Source organism: Nicotiana tabacum, chromosome 7, assembly GCF_000715075.1.
Source record: "Nicotiana tabacum cultivar K326 chromosome 7, ASM71507v2, whole genome shotgun sequence".
NCBI classification, from domain to species: domain Eukaryota; kingdom Viridiplantae; phylum Streptophyta; class Magnoliopsida; order Solanales; family Solanaceae; genus Nicotiana; species Nicotiana tabacum.
The window spans coordinates 103,537,515-103,556,078 of NC_134086.1; the positions used below are offsets into that span (position 1 = coordinate 103,537,515).

Consider the following 18,564-nt stretch of genomic DNA (forward strand, 5'->3'; position numbering starts at 1 on the left):
AGACTAGCGTCAATGTACAAGGAGATTACGTAGGCGAATATGGACTTTCAGTTTCCTGGTTGGGCACTACGCAAAATGGGAGGTAAATAGAATTAAAAATAGGGTATCTGATCCAGTCCTGTCTAGAAAATTGTTGGCCAGATCAGGAAGTATAATCTCACATAAAATTCTGGATAACTAATTTACTATTGCTAATTTAGTTTCCGCATAACTAGTACAACATTTGGTCCCCAGTGTAAAAATATGCATTGCAAGTACATCTTCTGTTGTGGTACTAAAATATGTATAGCTAATACCAACATAATTTATGCGTGAATTGATGTATTATCTTGTGCGGGATAGGATATGGAAAAATAATAATGTATTAGTGATATTTGGATAAGAGTATCTAGAAGCATAAACAATGCTTATCCCTTCATAACAATTATTCACCTCATAACAATCTCGACATTGTCATTCACCGCATGAAAATCCTTTATCATGATCCCTGCATAAATTAGTCTGTGAACCAAATGACCTCTCAAGGTATGAATTGTGTATGCCTATTTCCTATACGAAGACCTTGAAGACATGCAACAAGTGGCAGTAAAGGTGACATGTTTCTTGGACGGATGTCTCTCCAACTCTTTTAAACCAAGTAATATCATATTTATATTAGGAACTATTCTTTTCATGAGAATTGCTATGTATGCCAAAAATGTGGTGGTCGGACTTTGTTATGGTCTTATCTATCTTTCTCACAAACCAAGTGCAATGACGGCTTACGCTTTGAGGAGATATCGGCATATCGCAGTGTCAACCAGGTTGCACTCTTTGCTTGTTCTCTTGTCTGAGCCTATTGTTTGTGATTTTTTTACCCTTCATAGGTGGTATTATTTGCTATAGGGTGTAAATAGGTAATCTATTGATCTATTTTCTTGTGAATTTGTACTCCTGATGTTAAGCCAAATTTACGATACTGGTAGCTGGTAGTTTCCATTCATTACATTTGAAATCCTTAATGACCGTCGACTTAGCTTGTAGAGTCACATTAATTAGGCACTCGTATGATAGTTAAAAGTATATTAATTCAGCCACAATCAATCTAGGAGGCTGCTATCATCTGTCACTCTTAAACAAGAATAGAGAGAATCACCTTTCTAGAGATCACATGCTTTATATCGTGATTTTGGTGTCAAAAGTAGTATTGGAAAGATGTAGTTTTAGATGTAGAAATAAATGGTAGCTTAATAATTCAGCAATGTACGTGCAGTTGTAAAGATGGAAGATATGACCGTATCTGCATGCTACTTTGTCCCACATCGTCTCAAAAGCAAGAATTAATTCCTTCGTTATACCTATTTAGCGGTCTCTAATTATGAACTTTTACACATAGCTTGTGCGGGCCCTTGATGGCTCACATCACCTTGTAGTAAGGTCCCTTCCAAGAGTTGCAGTATGCTGGAAATCTTGTCCGTGAATTTGCTGGCACCTATGGATTCAGGTAATGTAACGTCTCCTTCAAGCCCTTCTTCCTTTAATTTGTTTTGTCCTTTTTCTGATTTTTCTTTTCTCTGATTTTTGTGATTATTGTTTATCTTTAACTTTATATTCTTGGTGTTTGCCTGTAAGTTTCCTTTCATTCTGTCTCTTTTCTTAACTATGAGCCTCGTGTTTTTCCAATTTCTCTGTTATTCTTTCTTTATGTTGAAACAAATTTGGAAAGAAATATAAATCTAAGCTTTAACACATATGAGGCTGCTTGTTCTTCTTTTCCATTCTTGTGCATCTATGTTGAAGTCTTCATTCTTTTCTCTTTCTAGTCTGGCTCCTAAACCTCTGTTGAAAGCTTCATCTGAACAAGAACAGAAAAGGCATGCACTGACTAATTTAACGGTTTTGTTAACCCAAATATTGGGAATTTTCACTCGTTTCCCTCTTAATCTGTGTTTCTCCTGAATGGTTTGGATTGAGAACGAGTTTTGAATGTATTTGCTCGTGAATGGTGATTTGAAACGAGTGGACCCTTGCTTCCTGTACTGAGAATCTTAGATAAGATCTCTAAGTTAATCAAATGTATAGTTCTAAAATTTTCTTATGATAGTTAACATTTTAAAGATCTCTAAGTTTAATGATGGTTGGCATTTTTAAACACAAGCCATAGATAGCAAAAACCACATGCTTTATACTACTTAGTGACAACTGGGTTTCTGGTTTCTTATTTGCCAAATTTTCTGTCTTTCCTGTTATAAAGAAATTAAACTAGCTTTTTACCCCATATTAGTAACATCTAATTTTTTCTATCCTTCAAAGATGAAGTAGTTCAGGGTGATTGGCGGAAATCCAGTTTGGTTAATTCTAATATCAAAAGAAACTCATCCTCCTGGATATGAGCAGTGATTCATCATTATTTTTTTGATTTGTCATATCTGCTAACCTTAAGTGTCTGATGACTCTTAAATGTGGACTTTGGCGCATTTGTCCTTATTTTCCTTCAGCATACTCATTCTGTCATTCTGCCCTGGAATGGTATGGAAGTTGTTGCAGCAGCCTCTTCACAAAACTCTGTGTGCACACTCCTTGATGACAATGCATGGTAATGTGTGACAATGTATAGTTAGAGTATTGGCAACTAACATGTCTCTGATTCGAAATAAAATTGTCTATAATTTTATTAATGAACTTGTTATACAACAAGTATACCAAAAAGTAGAGAACCACACTTGATCCATACAAACTGGAACCTCGTGGATGCACTAAAAAGTTACATCTCTTCTTCCTTCTCCCCTATGCTTAGCTATCTTAACTCTCTTATTATGCCTGGCATCGTTCACTGTACTCCGAACCAATTCAGTACTCTTACCACAGCTGTGTTTCCACTTTGCAATGTAACAGGAGGTAGCTCACATTCACAACTGAGCATTTGCACATGAAGCACCAGCTGACAGCTAACATATGTAATTCTGCGCTTTCTCATTTTCCCGGCTGTCAGCACCGCACCCGAGTTTCAAGCACCAATCTGATAAACAGACCTTTCTTGGAGATTGAAGCAAGATAAAATTTGGCTACTGGCGCAGAATGAAGTAAACACCAAGCTGAAAAACACACCTTTCTAAATGTAGAATGCTGCACCAGATTGTTAAGGTGTACTGTTAAAAAATTGTTATGGTCATGTTCTTTTTTGTTTGGTAACTCATTTTCTTTTCTTGTTTGGAGATTGAAGCAAGACAATAATTGGCTAATGGCGCAGTATGCGTGCATATTATATACTTCTTTTGCTGATTTGGCATATCTATTGAAGTTTTCTTATGGATGGATACTGCAGGCGCGTTTGGAGTCAAAAAGTCCAATGATGCCTTTAGGCTTTGATTTTACAAATAAACACTGTGCCTTTCTTCCGAGCACGTTGAGCTAGCTATATGATTCCTCACTAATTAGTTTCTCTAGTATCAGAACTTTTCTATATCCTTTTTCCGACAAAATCTATCAAGTTTACAAGTGGAAATGCAGCAAAATCTGGAGGAATAATAGATTGCAACAAGCACAGTGCTTAAGTCTAATACCGTAAAAAATGGAAATTTATTGAACTAAGGGCAATTTGAATGTCCCCATGACAATTGAACCGAGAAGACTGTGCAGGCTATTCGATGAGTACCACTGAGGCTATTGCCATGAACTTTGCAGCCTTTCTAATTTCCCTGTGTAGAAAGTTCTGCTTGTAATTTACATTCGAAAGAGCCTAAGTTTGTAGAAATTTGCTCCATGATGCCTGTAGGACTCTCAGCCACAATGAGCGTTCGCGCCAGGTAGTTCCTGAGATCAGATGCAGCCACTAAATCAGGAAAAGTAATTATCGCGTAAATCCTAGACTCATACTTCCCTATGCTAAATAAACAAGTGTAAGCTCTTGAAGATAACTGCGAAAAGCTTCACCTGATGAATTCTGATTCTGGAAGCAATGGTGAATCAGAATAATGGTTTTGGAACATGATATCTAGCAACCATTTTAGCTGCTACCAAACCAGCAGCCAAAACCACTCCAAATAGAGCATGAAGTCTCACACAGTAATACTTTGCCATAAAGATCTTTCCTTTGTCCTATAAAATTGAAGTTTAACATCATGAGGCAAATGAACATTTCTTGCCCAAAAAGACAGCAAAGTATATAAAGTCAGAAGAGGATATACATTTGCACATAGAATTTTTCCGACAGTAACCCAACAATGACCAAGACGAGATTTTTGTGGAAGAACAAAACAAAATCTTCACTCACCTCATAGTTGTTCTCCACATAGCTAACGACCAGTTTTCCCACTGGAATTGTTAAAGCACAAAGAATCTGGAAGAAAATGATACTGGATTACATAGTGAAACTATCTAAGTATTCAAAATTTCAAGTTAAAAAATAACATTAAAGTTGCCAACACAAAGTCAATAACAGGTCTCTTCATAACTTAGTAAAGACTTCTTTAGTGTGACTAAAGGGTTCAGGAAATTGTTTCTGGTTAAAACCAAATGAGCAAAGCTCCCAAAACAAGTAAGCTGCACATAGTCAGAACATAGTAATTATCATAACGACATTAAGAAACCAGATAAATACTTACAATGCATGTAAATGGAAGTGCTTGAGTCAAACCAAGAAGAAGCGTCCCTGAATAGAGTGCTGCCACACCCACTTTTACGACTCTGGAACCAGCTTGAGTACCAAGCCTAACCTGAACTCAAAGGCATGAATACAATCGACCACTAGTTCTTCCATTTCTAATTGAACTTGTATTGTCTGACCTAGGTGTACTTACCAGCGGAGAAAATTTTCCCACGGCCTTATCCCCTTCTACCTGAAGTTTGCATCAGATGAATGAGTTGCAACTGGTAAACACTTTTGGTTAACAAATTCTCTCCTAAAAGAGTGGAGGCACGGAAGGTATGGAGACTTTAATACCTGGTGGAAATGACTACTGAATAGGATAAGTGATGTAGTTAAACCAACAAGTGCTGATGCAGAAAGAATTGTACAAGTGATTGGGAGCTCACTGAAAAGCATATTAGACCAGATTCAGGTTGGCATAAACACCTTTTTTCATTATTTTATGGTTAATAATAATAGCACAAACCTGGTGCTGCTTTGAAGCAAGTAAAAGGCAGTAGTAGCGAAAGGACCAAATGCAGCAAAGCACAAGGGTTCCCCCAGTCCTTGGTAACTTAACCGAAATGGCGGGCACTACAAGACATTTAATTAGAAGCAATGGAGTTCAGTTATAAACATAACAATACACACGGTACAACAGAGAGAGAGAGAGAGAGAGAGGGAGAGAGAGGGAGAGAGAGAGAGAGGGAGAGAGAGGGAGAGAGAGAGAGAGAGAGAAATAAGGGAGAGGGGGAGGGGGAGAGGGAGGGAGAGAGGGAGGGAGGGAGGGAGGGAGGGAGAGAGAGAGCATAAAAGTTCTTCAATTCTATGTCGAAATCATTAAAATAGCTCTTTGTAGTTTATCTTGGAGAATAAAATGGAGGACAAGACAGCTAGAATAGAAACTACTAGAATTCTTTTTTCTTTTTTTAATGAGAACTAGTTGAAATTGAGCAAGCTCCATCAATGGACCTCTGAATAGATGCAGCTGAGAAGCAGAGTAAAGTAGGAGTGAGAAAGAGAGAAATGGAAGTCCGAGAAGTTGCCTGAAGAAACTAAAATGGTTTGGTCACATCAGTCAACGCTAATAACAATCAGTATATAGTCGACTTCAATAGATAATTATCCACTAACCGACTGAGTGAACCAAGACAGTTACCAACTATCATGTACAGAGTAGCCTATCACCCACTCTCTTCTTCCATGTCTCATTATAGTTGGATGCAACTTAATTTGACTACTACTCCTTTATCGGTTATAACCATTGGGAACTGGAATTGAGGCTTACTTGATTGATTCAGAGCACTTGGATTAGATATTGTGAGCAGAAAGTTTTTCCAAGTGTTATGGCAATTATTGGGCTTATGAGAAAGAACTGTTAGTCAAGAAGTCCAATTCTTCTTTATAAAGGAAATCTTTATCACTTCAAGTAAGATGTTGAATTTGGCAAATTGCTATACTAACCAAATAGCACATAGAAATATGGAAGATAAGAAAAATAGAAGATGCTAGTACGCTTGAATTATTCGAATTACTACCTGGTATATGTAACCGCAAATGATTGCAGAAGCTAATAGTAATATTGCACGCATATTTGCAGCCTCCACAGATGTATAAGTAAGCCCAAAGAAACCAAGGGCAAGTAACAAGTAAGCAGCAATGAACGTTCCCGTGCGGCTTACACAAAATTATAAAGCAAAGTGAGTCAACTTTAATCTGTAATTCCATGAACAAATAAATATAAGGTTACAGCATGAGCACTGTCTAAATGCAACTTTATAAGGGAAAATCACAGGAACAATTCATGTTCACGAACTGAAATAAGAGCTCAATCTACACATTCACGAACTCACTCAGCAAATTAAAATATATCACTCTCAATTAACATAAGATAAAAAGAGAAAGGAAAAAAAAGTAATGGTGCAACTTAGCGGTATAAGCTTTTACCTGCCAACAATGTTCACAACTGACTCTTTCTTGTCCTTATCAGCTCCTGTGTCAAAATCATAAACGTCGTTGCTGCCCATATTTCAGAGATATTGATAAAGAGTGAAAGAGCCATGGAGGAGATATTTAATAATGGCATAATAGTCCTTAAGTGAAACACAACCATAAAAAACCACACGGAGTACTACAAGATACAATTCTTTTTCTCCTAAGTTAAGTAAAATGTATTTCTATCATAGTGCACGTCTGCACGAGGATAGTGTCAAGAGTATGTATAAATTGGGATTGTCGCTCAACCACTGTCATCTATTAAGTTAGCCCATCTATCCATACAACACTGAGTTCTCCCTTTACAAAAGTATAAATCAAACGAAAAGATCCCAATACTTCTTACATCACTATCACATATTTCGAAACAATCTCAAGTTGTACAATTCTTGCCAATGCACTTTGGAATTACACATAAGGGCTGAGAGAACAGAAAAATAATAAAAAGTAAATAGAAAAAAGGTAGAGGAGTAGAGGAAAAAAGAAAGATTATTTCAAGAACTAACCCCTCTAAGCTAAACAGCTTACCCCTGCCCATTCTTTATTAAGTGTTGCAACAACATGAACCTAAAAGGACTCTATGAGCTCACTTGCTAACATGCTGGTTGAAGAGGATTTGATTATATCTAATCGTCATTTAATCAAGTGCTTCATGAGCTAGATGACTTTGACTAGATTGTATGCACATCAAAGTAGTTCAACCTTGCCACCAAGATCAAGTAGTAAATAGAATTCTCAATGACAGTAAAATCCACACCTTAAATTAAGCCAAGTGATGATAAGAACTGACGACACCAACAGCATAAAATAACGGTTAGCAGAAAAGATGCCTGTCTGCAAATAAGCAGCTGCACTCCCCACCTATTAATGAACAGCAAAATAACAGTAAGATTTAAAAGGACATTCAACCACCAGGCCAACATTGAGCAACATGGTCGTTCTCTATCAATGGAACACATAAATTTCCCCCCTATCTAGTATCCATCATCACTCTCGTGAATTAAGGTTTACCTGTTCCCGAATGACAAAATTCAGGCTGTTAAATTTGTTATTTTGTCATGCTGTTTACAGTAATTTCTCTGTGCAGTTCTTGTGAAGTTGAAGTCATAGGTTCTAACAGCTTATCTAGTTTATTCACCATGGCGATTCTGCCTCGTATCCAATCTGCTAATGGAACTTTTCAACAAATATCATCGAACGATCTACTGCACTTCTCTTGCTAAGCAATTCAAGACAACATCTTTAAGAAGTATACACAGGCAGCATTGTATAGTTTGGTTTCATACAACTGGCACTCTTAATGATTGCATGTATTTTAAATCTTAATAAACATGTGAAACAAGTTCGGCCCCGTACGTCTAAACCCCAAATTCAAATAACATATCTATTTGAAAATATTAAAACTCAAAAGGAGCCTCTAAAATACTAACATAGTTTAATAACTTAAAAACTTACAGTTAGAGGAACTAGTGCTACGGAGTATATTGGTAATTTGATTGCCCTCCATATCAAAGTAGCTTGTGAAATATTTTCTTCATTTTCCTTAGAGGTAGTAGCATCATATCTACATGTGAAGAAACCTCTCTGGCTTGAATGCCGATGCTTGACTTCCTTCTGCCTAAAGTTAATCTCATTGCCAGATCTTCCAATTGATCTTTGTGTGACGTGTGATGCTAGGGAACAAGTCTTAAAAATAAAATTCCTGTCAAGCCACACATAATGTTGTTAATCGCAAAAAAATCAGGTGTCAAGTGAAAACTAGTAAAGCAAACCTTCAACGACTATAAATAAGACAACAAAAGAGACACAAATATTTAACGTAGTTCGGCCAATTGACCTACGCCCACGGCGGAGATGAACAATCCAATATAATAAAAGAGAATACAAAATATCGAGAGAACAACCTCACGAAGAGTCAAACACAAGTGACAAACTAACACTTGTCTCGTAAAGTCCCCCTAAATATGACTCTCAAACCCTTTATGGCTACATTATGGATGCTACCGAATTAGAAGGAAGGATCCTTAATTTATAGAAGTTCAAACTTTTTCCTACAAGAAAAGAGACTTAGCTAAATATGGGAGATTTATAATTTGCTTCTACAAGAAGGAAACCTAATTATGGTAAATATGTTGCCCTTTCCTTCAAGAGACAGGAAAACCAAATATGGTAAGAAAATCAGTTAAACACCTAACAAATGTCAAGGTCAGAAATGTGGGAAAAAGTTGAACTTGAATTTGTTTGCCTAAACATTGTGCTGCGGAACTGTTCTTTAATCATATTCTAGCATTCGCATATTCAGCTTCAAAGGAGCTCAATTTTATACTTATTCCTTAAAACATTAAGTAATACTGGATAACTACTATTTTATTACACAAAATTACCTTCCTAATTCTCTTTTAGAAACTCATTTAACACCAACTCTGGTTTTTTCTCTTTTTGAATTAAGCTCATATTCACACATTTGTCAGTCAAAAACTCTAAGTTGGGATTAATATGCAACAATCACAACTCCAAAGTAAGGAATACAAGGGAAATTAATGTACTTGCCTCGAAGAAGTACGGCCAATAAAGCTGTTTAGATTGAAACCAGAAGCAAGAATTGGAGCGTTGAAAGTGGCTGCTGCTAATGCCATCACAACTCCCCCCAAGGCTTTCAAGTTTGGATTTTGGGAACATCAACACTGCAAATTCGGAATGCAGAGAAAAAATAAATAAAAGTTTTATCGTATCAGGAATCTAAAAAGACAGCAGTTGTACTGCTAGTTTTTTACCGGTCAGTAAGCAAGAAGGAAGAAATAAGATTACGAGGATGCAAAAGATAAGCCTTCACAATGTCAGCTCATGACGGGTCAATAAGAAAATGACATGTCAACTAGGAATAACGCCACACTACTTTATCTTATTAAGAAACCAAATTTTATAGTCCGTTAGCCAAACTTCTTTTAAGCTAAAAGTATTTTTTTTTTCCCTTGAAATTAAGGTATTTGACCAAATTTTAAAAATAAAATAAAATACTTTTGATAAAAACAGAATCAGTCTTTAAGAAGCAGAAAAGCAATTTTTTTTCATAAGTACTTTTTTTGAAAACTATTTCTAAGAAAAATACAATTAGAATCACTTTTTAAAAATTTGGTTAAATACTAATTGATGTTCAAAAATGCTTCTTAAATTAAGTAACCAAACACAAACTACTTCTCACCAAAAATATTTTTTTAAAAAGTATACTTTTAAGAAAAACACTTCTCAAAATAAGCTGATTTTTAAAAGGAAAATTACGCGACACATCAAACATATACACTATATTTACTATTTGTAGCTATACTTTCAACAAATTTACTATTCATTTCATTTATTTGAATTTTATAGGTAATCCACAAAACAAGATATTAATTGTTTTGAACTGATATAATTGAGCAACCAACTCTCATAGCTTAGTTGGTTAGAACATTTGCTTAGTTATTGAAAGTCTTGAGTTCGACTCTCAGCAAAAGCATTTTATTTTTATGTATTTATGTATTTATGTATTCGTCTTGGTTGTATTCGTTGTGCGTTTGAATACAGTCAATACATGTTGTATCATTTGTAAACACCATTGTATACAGGTTGTATCCTTTATTTCGCCTTTACCAAACATGCTATTAGATCGAATCCACTTTTAAATTATGCTATTTCAAACATAGTCACTATTCAAATTGTGATTATATTTTAAATAATACCATTAAAAGTTGTTATTGGGGGCAAATCATCCTTTTAAATTTAATAGTATTTGTTTGTAAAAATTGCATGGGGTGCCTTATTTGGTCGCCTCCTTTTAACTTATACCCGTTTTATTTTTTCGTTTGCATCCGTACCCATTTTTTTTGTTAAAAGCATTTTAAAAAGAAGATTTTGCCCTTCTTTAATAAAAGACTATTGACAAACTGCAGGACAAAAACTTAAGCATGCTTAGGCTGAAGTTTTAACAAATGAACTAAAAAACTTCAGCTTGTTTAAATTGAAGTTTCGGATAAAACTCAAGACAAAACTGTTGACTGCGTTACAAAACTTTAGCACGTTTTGGTATGAAGTTTTAGCAAATGAACTAAATAACTTCAGCATGTATTAGCAAAAACTCATTAGAAAATTACATCCTACAATACAAAAATTTAAGCATGTTTAGTATGAAGTTTTAACAAATGAACTAAATAACTTAAGCATGTTTAGTCTGAAGTTTTAGCCAATGAACTAAATAACTTCAGCATGTTTTGTCTAAAGTTTTAACAAAAGAATTAAATAACTTTAGCATGCATTAGCAAAAACTCGTTAGAAAATTACATATTGCAAGATAAAAACTTAAGCATGTTTAGTCTGAAGTTTTAGCAAATGAACTATAAAACTTGTTTAGTCTGAAGTTTTAGCAAATGAACTAAAAAAACTTAAGCACGATTAGTCTGAAGTTTTAGCAAATGAACTAAATAACTTCAGCATGTTTAGACTGAAGTTTCGGATAAAACTCATGACAAAACTGTAGACTGTACAATATATAACTTCATCATACATTAGCATGAAGTTTTAATTTCAATATGGAACAACTTCATGCTATATTAGCATGAAGTCTTAGCTTCAACATGAAACAACTTCATGCTACATTAACATGAAGTTTTAGCTTCAACATGAAATAACTTCATGCAAGTGTGATTCTGAAGATGAATCTGGATAAGTTTCTAATTTTTTGATAAAGCTGCTGAGAGGAGAGGAGGAGATCTTTTCTCACGAATGAGGTTGCAAATCACGCGATTAATGCATGATTCATGTTTTATATCTTTTGTCAGGGTGTAATTGTCATATTATTATGGATTTTCTGTCAGCTTGCTACCAAATCAATAATTTTTAAAAATAGGATACACGTTAAAAGGTGGCACAAATATAAGGTACGACTGCAAATCACCCTATTTGTTTTATTTCAATTTGAGCTAACCCATAAATATCAAGTGCCTTCTTCGTTTCCTAGGGATTGGCTTATTGGAAGCATTTGCTAGTTCGCGTGAAGAACATCATGAGAAGAAGAAGAAGTAGCGAATAGTTGTAAAAAAAAGTGGATCTCTATCGCTCAAATCAAGAAGTAATTACATTTGTACTAATTTTTAAATTGATTATAGTTTAAGCAGCACCATTGAAAGTGGCTATTGATGTAAATTGCCCTTTTTATTTAATATTGTTTTCTGCTTTCAATTTTGGGCTAACCCATAAATATCAATAGTTTTTTTCGTTGTTCCTTTCTTACTTTTGGTGGGGAATGCACAACTAGAAGCATATTTGGTCAAACTTCTAAGAACGGCTTAATTTAAGAAATACATTTGTTAAAATAGCTTTTTAAAAAGTATGTTTGAAGAGAAATAATTTGTATTTTCTCATTTTATTTGAGGAAGTGATTTTGTTTAGTATTTGATAAACAAATTATGTTTTGATCAATTATTTTTCAAATTTTTTTGAGTATCAAATTATGAAAAAAGATAAGACTAAGGTCTACAAAAATAAATTTAATATTTTTTATGAAATATTTTAATAAAGTTTTTACTTCAATTTAGGTAAAATTTAAGGCATAAAATATATATATATATATATATATATGTTAATATTTATAATCAATATAAATATAGTTAAACCAAAATTTGTGCAGAAATACAAGTGCACCTATATTTGAGAGATACAGGATTATAGGTAACTAACTGAATGAGATGTAGTTTAGTAAATAAATTTTTGGCAAATATAATTTTGTCCTGAAAAAAATAAAATTTCAAGAACCTACTTCTGCTTTTTGGAACTTCTCACCAACAATAGAAAGCACTTTTTATTTTTTGCCAAGCACCTCAAATCTCCACCCACAAAAGTACGATTAGTTTTTAAAAATTTGATCAGTTATAAGTAGAAAAGGAGGCATGACTTCTATAAGGAGTTTCTTATTTAACAATTGACCAATTGCCTCTGGTTTTCATATTATTGCAGCCTAGAGTCAAAGGCGGTGAGGCAATTTTTTGACATGTCATCACTTGATTCAATCAAAACCATGACTTTGCATTTTCTCTCTCTTTTATATTCATTGTTATTCAAGCGCGAAAGATTATATGGGCATTAGACGTTAGAACATGTATAACATAATAATATCAACCAATTGTATGCAAACCGAAATATCATCAATTTTTTTTCAGAACACAGATAATAAGTAATATAGAGATCTGAAATAGGATTTGCTTGGCTTAAATGGACGTCAAGACGTGTCTTAAAAAGAGTTGGGACAGAAGAATAAAAGAAAGCCCTATCTTCGGAATTTAACTAAGCCATACCAGAAATAACATTTAAGAACGTTACTCGTTGAGAAGTTTTATTTTGTGTATCATACAACTGACACTAGTTGTATGAGGTTCCTTTTTGTTTCACAAATTTGTGAACCCCAATCTTACACTTCTGGGTCCACAGAAATTTGGGTCCACAAAACTATGAAACAAAAATTGTCTCATTCATACAACTAGTGTCAGTTGTATAAAAATTTTCGGGATATCATAATGTACGTATTTGTCAAAACCAAGAACGTTTTTAGCAAATCCAGAATGAATCTAATAAATTCTCCAAATTCATTTCACATGAGATTCTTTACTTTGAAATCAAAAGATTTTTTGATAAAATACATTGTTTCAAATTTATTGAAACACTTATTCCAACATTTTGAGACCTCCTATCCGACAATATCCCAAAGTTAAGTCCCGGAAACTTTATTATTAATTTGTTCTTATACTACAAACCATGGCAATATATAGTATAGAGGGAATTGATGTTAGACTAAAAATTCATTTTTTTATATATAATTTTCCTTGCATTATGCCTCAATTTTGTTAACTTTAGTTTGAATATTTGTGACTCGAGCTTAATAATGGTATTTATATGTGTAGGAGTCAAATAGAAGTGATTTGGCAAACTTGCATGAAAATTCTAGTAAATAAAACGGAAGAATTTGGAGGAAGTATGGCTTTGGTGCCCAGGTTCACGTCATGCACCAACCAAAACGCCAAGAGTAGCAGAACACAAAAGTGAAAAAAGTTTGATGTCCAGGTTGGCGCTAGGCACCATGCGAAACGCCCAAAGACAAATTTCATCCTAATTCAGCTAGGACTTGGTAGTTTCGACCCTACACGTTCCACCATGTATAAAAGGGGTTCTAAACCTATTTCTTAGGTGTGAGACATTATTGGAGAGGAAAAAGGCTACGAGAACACTTGGAAGCAATGAATCACACAAGTTTTCTCTTCCATTCTTCTTTAATCTGTATTTTAATACTTTCAATTATTATCATGATTGTTAGTATGGTTATGAGTAGCTAAACCTTCCCATCTAGGGTTGATGGAACCTATTGGAGGATGATTTGTTCACTATGTTTAATATAAATTTGCCGTTGATCTTTCTCTACTTGTTCAACTATATTTTTGTTGTTGTTAATTGAAAAGCTCTCATTTAACTATGTCTATTTAGTGTGTATATTGCTCAAGAGAGGATACATATTTTGGTAGTTGTTAAACAACATCACATGATTAGAGATAACGAAACCTTGGTGCGATCGTAGTGAGCAGTGAATTAGTGGCAGCTAGCGTAGTTCGAGAGAATATGACTAGTAAATTATGGTAGTTGCTCGAGAGAGAGCTACGACACTCAGTGCTCACAATCGGTAGAAAATGCTTAGACGAATTTATTGGAAACATAGTGGGGGAGATTCCAACAATAGGAGAAATCGTAACCCTAGGCCTCTCCTTAATTTTTTCTCCAAAACTTAGTATCTCTAGGTTATATTTTACTACTTAATTAGTTAGAAATAAAATCTCTATCTTTATAATTTCAAAATTTGTTCGAGCTTGCTTTCTTAGTGATATTAAACAACAATAATTAAGCCTTAGTTCTATATGGGATTCGACTATGGATTTGTAAATCGGATTATATTTGCAACGACCACTTAGTCCTTTTTAAGACTAGAGTTGGGCGTGGTCAAATTTTGGCACCGTTGCCACAGAGCTAACGGTGTAGTTGTAGTTGTACATATTGCTAGGTTTCAAGTCTGAACTTTTTTTTAGTATTTAATTTTTTTATTTTAGTTTTACTTGTTGATTAGAGAAACATGGCATCTTGAAATTATGGGAGTTTTGATATTGATAATTCTAATTTTTATCTCCCTCATGCATATTATAGAGGAAACCACTCGTGCCAAAATTATCAATATATTCCGAGAGCGAGTTATGTGCTCCAACTCAATCTCATGTGTGGAATGTGTGTGATATATGTGGTGGTCAAGATGATTACTTTAGTGGTTGTGCTTATATTTCTTATCCTCCCCACCCCTTATTATGATGGTTGGTTCTACTTTTACTTGTGAAGTTACTAGGAACAAAGAACCTGGGGATGATGACCTAAAGGAGATCAAAGATATGTTAATGTGCCTTGTGGAACAAAATAGTAACACACAATTATAGATACTAAGGTAAGAGACAACTATTCACAACTTGAAGGCTCAAGTGAGTCAAGTGGTCGAAACTTTGAATGTTCGACAAGTCAATATGGTGGATAGTAGCCAAAAACAATGTGAATTAGAGTCAACAGTTAACACTTTGATGGAGGAGATCAGAGTAGAACACAAACAACCTAGCCAACTAGAATTTAAGGATCCCGATGTTGAAGGCGTGGCACTAGAGTCAACCGAGGACATTGAGGATAAATATTCATTTGACTCTAGTGTCATTGGTATAGAGGATGTTGAACATATCGAAGTTCAGGTATTTGAGCATGTTGGACCTCATTCCAAACACTTCTCTACATTGTGTTCGGATGGTGAGATGCCAATGGATCATTATGAGCGTAGAAAGAAGACAAGGGAAGAGGTAGACGAGCCATATATTTTGAAATTTTTGAGGCCATCTAGGCAAGGTGATACTCCACAGCTTAAAGCTAAAAAGTGCATAAAGAATTATTTAACCTTTGGCTTTCAAGGCTATACACCACCCCAAGAGCATGATCAGAGAACAAAATCAAAACTTGGGGTCCAATTCATAAGTTCAAAGTAGAGGCAGAAAGTGATTCATGTCGTGCTGCGACGTTAAATTATGTGCTTATTGGGAGGCAACCCAACTTTACTGTTTATTTATTTTTTATTTGTTTACTTTTTATAATTGTGTTATTTTTGTAGTGTAGTTTTTTTTTAATTTTGTAGGAGCATGTAAAGGAAATCTATTAGAAGGAAGCAAAAGCAAACCAGATGGTTGGAACTAAGTGTGAGGTACCCGCACCAAGGACCAGGGCGGAGAGAAGTCTGAGTATCCCATGAGCTGTTGATGCTTCAGCCTTTGGCCTACTAGGGAGTTTCTTTCACCCTCTTACTATTTATGGTGTGCATTGGGGATAATGCACAATTTTAAGTGTGAGGTGATGAGATTGTCTGGGTGATTTTCTATGATATCTTAGTTGTATTAATTTAACTAAAAAAATAGGACTTTTCCTGATGATGGATCTCTTGGACAACTTTCTTAAGGGATTAAGGTACAATGAAAAATTTCAAAAATATTTTTTTTTAAAATTTTAGTTAACCGTAGGTAGATAATAATCTCCCTTGATTTTTCTTTTGGCATTGATTCTTTTTCAAGGGATGTAACTTGAACCGAGTAATTTTTAGTTTTAGGAAATTGAGGAAAGAAAACTTGAGTGCTCCTATGTTCCTTTTGACATGTTTGATTCTAGCATAGTTAGGCCTCATGCAAATTACCTTCCTAACATGTTTTTGTTTACCGTGTGGTAATAACAATTAAATTTGTTGATAGGACTCTAAAAATACGCGATCTATTTTTATGCTAGTTTGTTAAGAAGTTGATGCTAAGTATATGACATTTAGAGACGAAATAAAGTTAAGGAGAGAGCTACAATCAAACCAATAGGTCAGTTATTCAGGGCCTCGAGCTTGTCGATCTGGAGCCTCGAGGTCGATTCCGGGGCTCGGACTTGAGCTATCGTGGGTGATCGGGGTAGGGCTAATAGATATGAAATAATCAATAAAGGTTCTTTATGGCCAATGATAAGCAATAAATGATGAACAAATAAGAAGATAAGAATGAAAGCAATAATATCAAGAGAGTATATGAGAGAGCAAAGAGAGTATTTTTCTATATTTTATTATGGAGCTGCGGGAGCAACAAGGGGTTACAAAGTGTCAAGGGTCTCCCTTATATAGGAAGGGAAATCCCAACATGGTATAAAATACATTAATGATAAAGGAACCGGGATGGGACAGCTGGCTAACTTCATGATGGAGGCTCAGACTAGCTTCAGACTAGCCTGACAGATTTCGTCGGCCCCGGCTGCACTCTTCAGAAACTCCCTATGACCGTTGGGGTTACGACCAACGTTATCCCCAGGTCAGGTGCCGATAGACCTCAAAGAAGGGTACTCGGTCCGTGGTCTCGATCCTTCGAGGTGATCTTCCGAGACGCCTTATTAGCAAGAAATTGGTTCTTCCGATTTTGCCGTATACAGATAGTCCATGCATTTCTTAGAGAGGAGCGACAAGAAACTATTTTGACATCCGACTTTTCGGACTTCCCATAATGATGTCATACCGATGATGCAAGCCTTCATGATCACCGAAATGTTCCATCATTTCGCTTCTCTAGGATCATTCAACGTATTACAGTTTCTCATTTTCCAAAGTCATAATGTCGTCGTCGATTCAGCTCCCAGGGATGCATTAAATGCGCCTGTCGTTACGTTTTTTGAGGGCGATAATGGCGTCGTCGGATACGTTTCCCCCCTTTCTATAAATGGGGCCTCCTGGGTCAGCTTTTTACTCGAGTATCTTCTCGTACCTATCCATTCTTCATTTCTTGCTATCTTTATTCTGTGTTGTTCACCATATTTGAGGCCCATGGCCTCAAGATTGTATGGTAGTACTTCTATCAGGCATGCCACAGCCTATCTCCCAGCCTTCTTTGGTCGAGCGAGATTATGTTGTTTTGTTGTTGTTGTCATTGGGAAGACGAAACAGAGGGCCGATTTCCTCTAACTCGAGGAAAAATTTAGATTATACACCTCTGCTCAAGAGGGGCCTCGGACTATACACCGCTGCTTACCTCCCCTGATTATCCGATGCGGCTCCTCGCTCCATTCGTTTTTCATGGGGTGAGGTTGTACTATATACTAACTATTGCATCCCGCACAGGGGCAATGTCTCAAGACATGGATTTACAATAATAGCCTGGCGAAATCCATACTAACCAGATTTTTTACCTAGCCACTTCTTCGTTCCTTCCTGCCTCTTCCGCGTCACTTTGCTCTTCTCCATCGCTTTCCTCTTCGTCGTCTCCTCTTTTGAAGATGCCATTTTAGGGAATCGAGATAAGACTCCTGAGGGGGTTGTGTTCGGAATATATTGTCTTTAAGGACACGTGCCTGAGGAGATGATGCCCGAAAATGTTGCTATCGAGGACGTACCTTTGAGAATAGGCTAGGCTTTTAGGCTTTTATTATATCTACACCTTCTTGCTTCTTTATTTTCGTGTAAGGACCACTTGTGAGCTTTTGTAATCATATTTAAGGACCCCTCGTGGGCTTTTGTAACTAAATATTCATGAATATAGAGATATGTCCTCAATTTTTATCTTTGATGCTTGCTATATTCTATTGCGTTAGTGGGGATTCTGCATGCATGACCCTGTCTGTTGTTGCTAGTACCAAACCCGGGTGAGAGTATTCCTTCTGGCCTTTGGTCGATTAATATGGCCTTGCACGGAACCCTTTGCGGTCCCTTGGATCAAACCTGAATCATACCGATGAACTCGGGTCGCCGGGACCTTGACTTCGAGTAGAATAAAAGCAATGTTTTGGGCCTAGGAATCATGGTTTATTAGTTAAACTCTGTGGTAAACTTTGAGAAGAAATATGCTTGGAGACCGGTGGAC

The 18,564-nt window shown here is 35.6% G+C and overlaps 1 protein-coding gene and 1 long non-coding RNA gene across 2 annotated transcripts; one reads left to right on the forward strand and one right to left on the reverse strand.

The window, feature by feature from the left end:
• Nucleotides 1-638: 638 nt before the first annotated feature.
• On the forward strand, nt 639-3,150 carry LOC107780451 (uncharacterized). Its single transcript, XR_001646822.2, has 3 exons — nt 639-803; nt 1,376-1,483; nt 2,875-3,150. It is a non-coding gene; the product is annotated as an uncharacterized LOC107780451 (long non-coding RNA).
• Nucleotides 3,151-3,426: 276 nt separating this feature from the next.
• LOC107780450 (2-carboxy-1,4-naphthoquinone phytyltransferase, chloroplastic-like) lies at nt 3,427-9,488 on the reverse strand. The gene is made up of 13 exons (XM_016601001.2): nt 9,376-9,488; nt 9,152-9,285; nt 8,057-8,303; nt 7,359-7,462; nt 6,554-6,625; nt 6,145-6,283; nt 5,094-5,200; nt 4,922-5,012; nt 4,779-4,817; nt 4,584-4,694; nt 4,253-4,318; nt 3,913-4,077; nt 3,427-3,792 (listed from the first exon to the last, which is right to left on the reverse strand). The coding sequence occupies exons 2-12, from the start codon at nt 9,235-9,237 to the stop codon at nt 3,946-3,948; spliced, it is 1,194 nt and encodes a 397-aa protein (XP_016456487.1). The 5' UTR covers nt 9,238-9,285; nt 9,376-9,488; the 3' UTR covers nt 3,427-3,792; nt 3,913-3,945.
• Nucleotides 9,489-18,564: the final 9,076 nt, after the last annotated feature.

Excerpts from the sequence above, each read along its gene's own strand:
- LOC107780450 (XM_016601001.2), bottom strand. The coding sequence starts at position 9,237 with ATGGCATTAGCAGCAGCCACTTTCAACGCTCCAATTCTTGCTTCTGGT. Across the intron at positions 5,201-6,144 it reads TTTGCGGTTACATATACCAG|TGCCCGCCATTTCGGTTAAG; the intron begins GTAGTAATTCGA and ends AATGTCTTGTAG. Across the intron at positions 4,078-4,252 it reads ATGTGGAGAACAACTATGAG|GACAAAGGAAAGATCTTTAT; the intron begins GTGAGTGAAGAT and ends TCAATTTTATAG.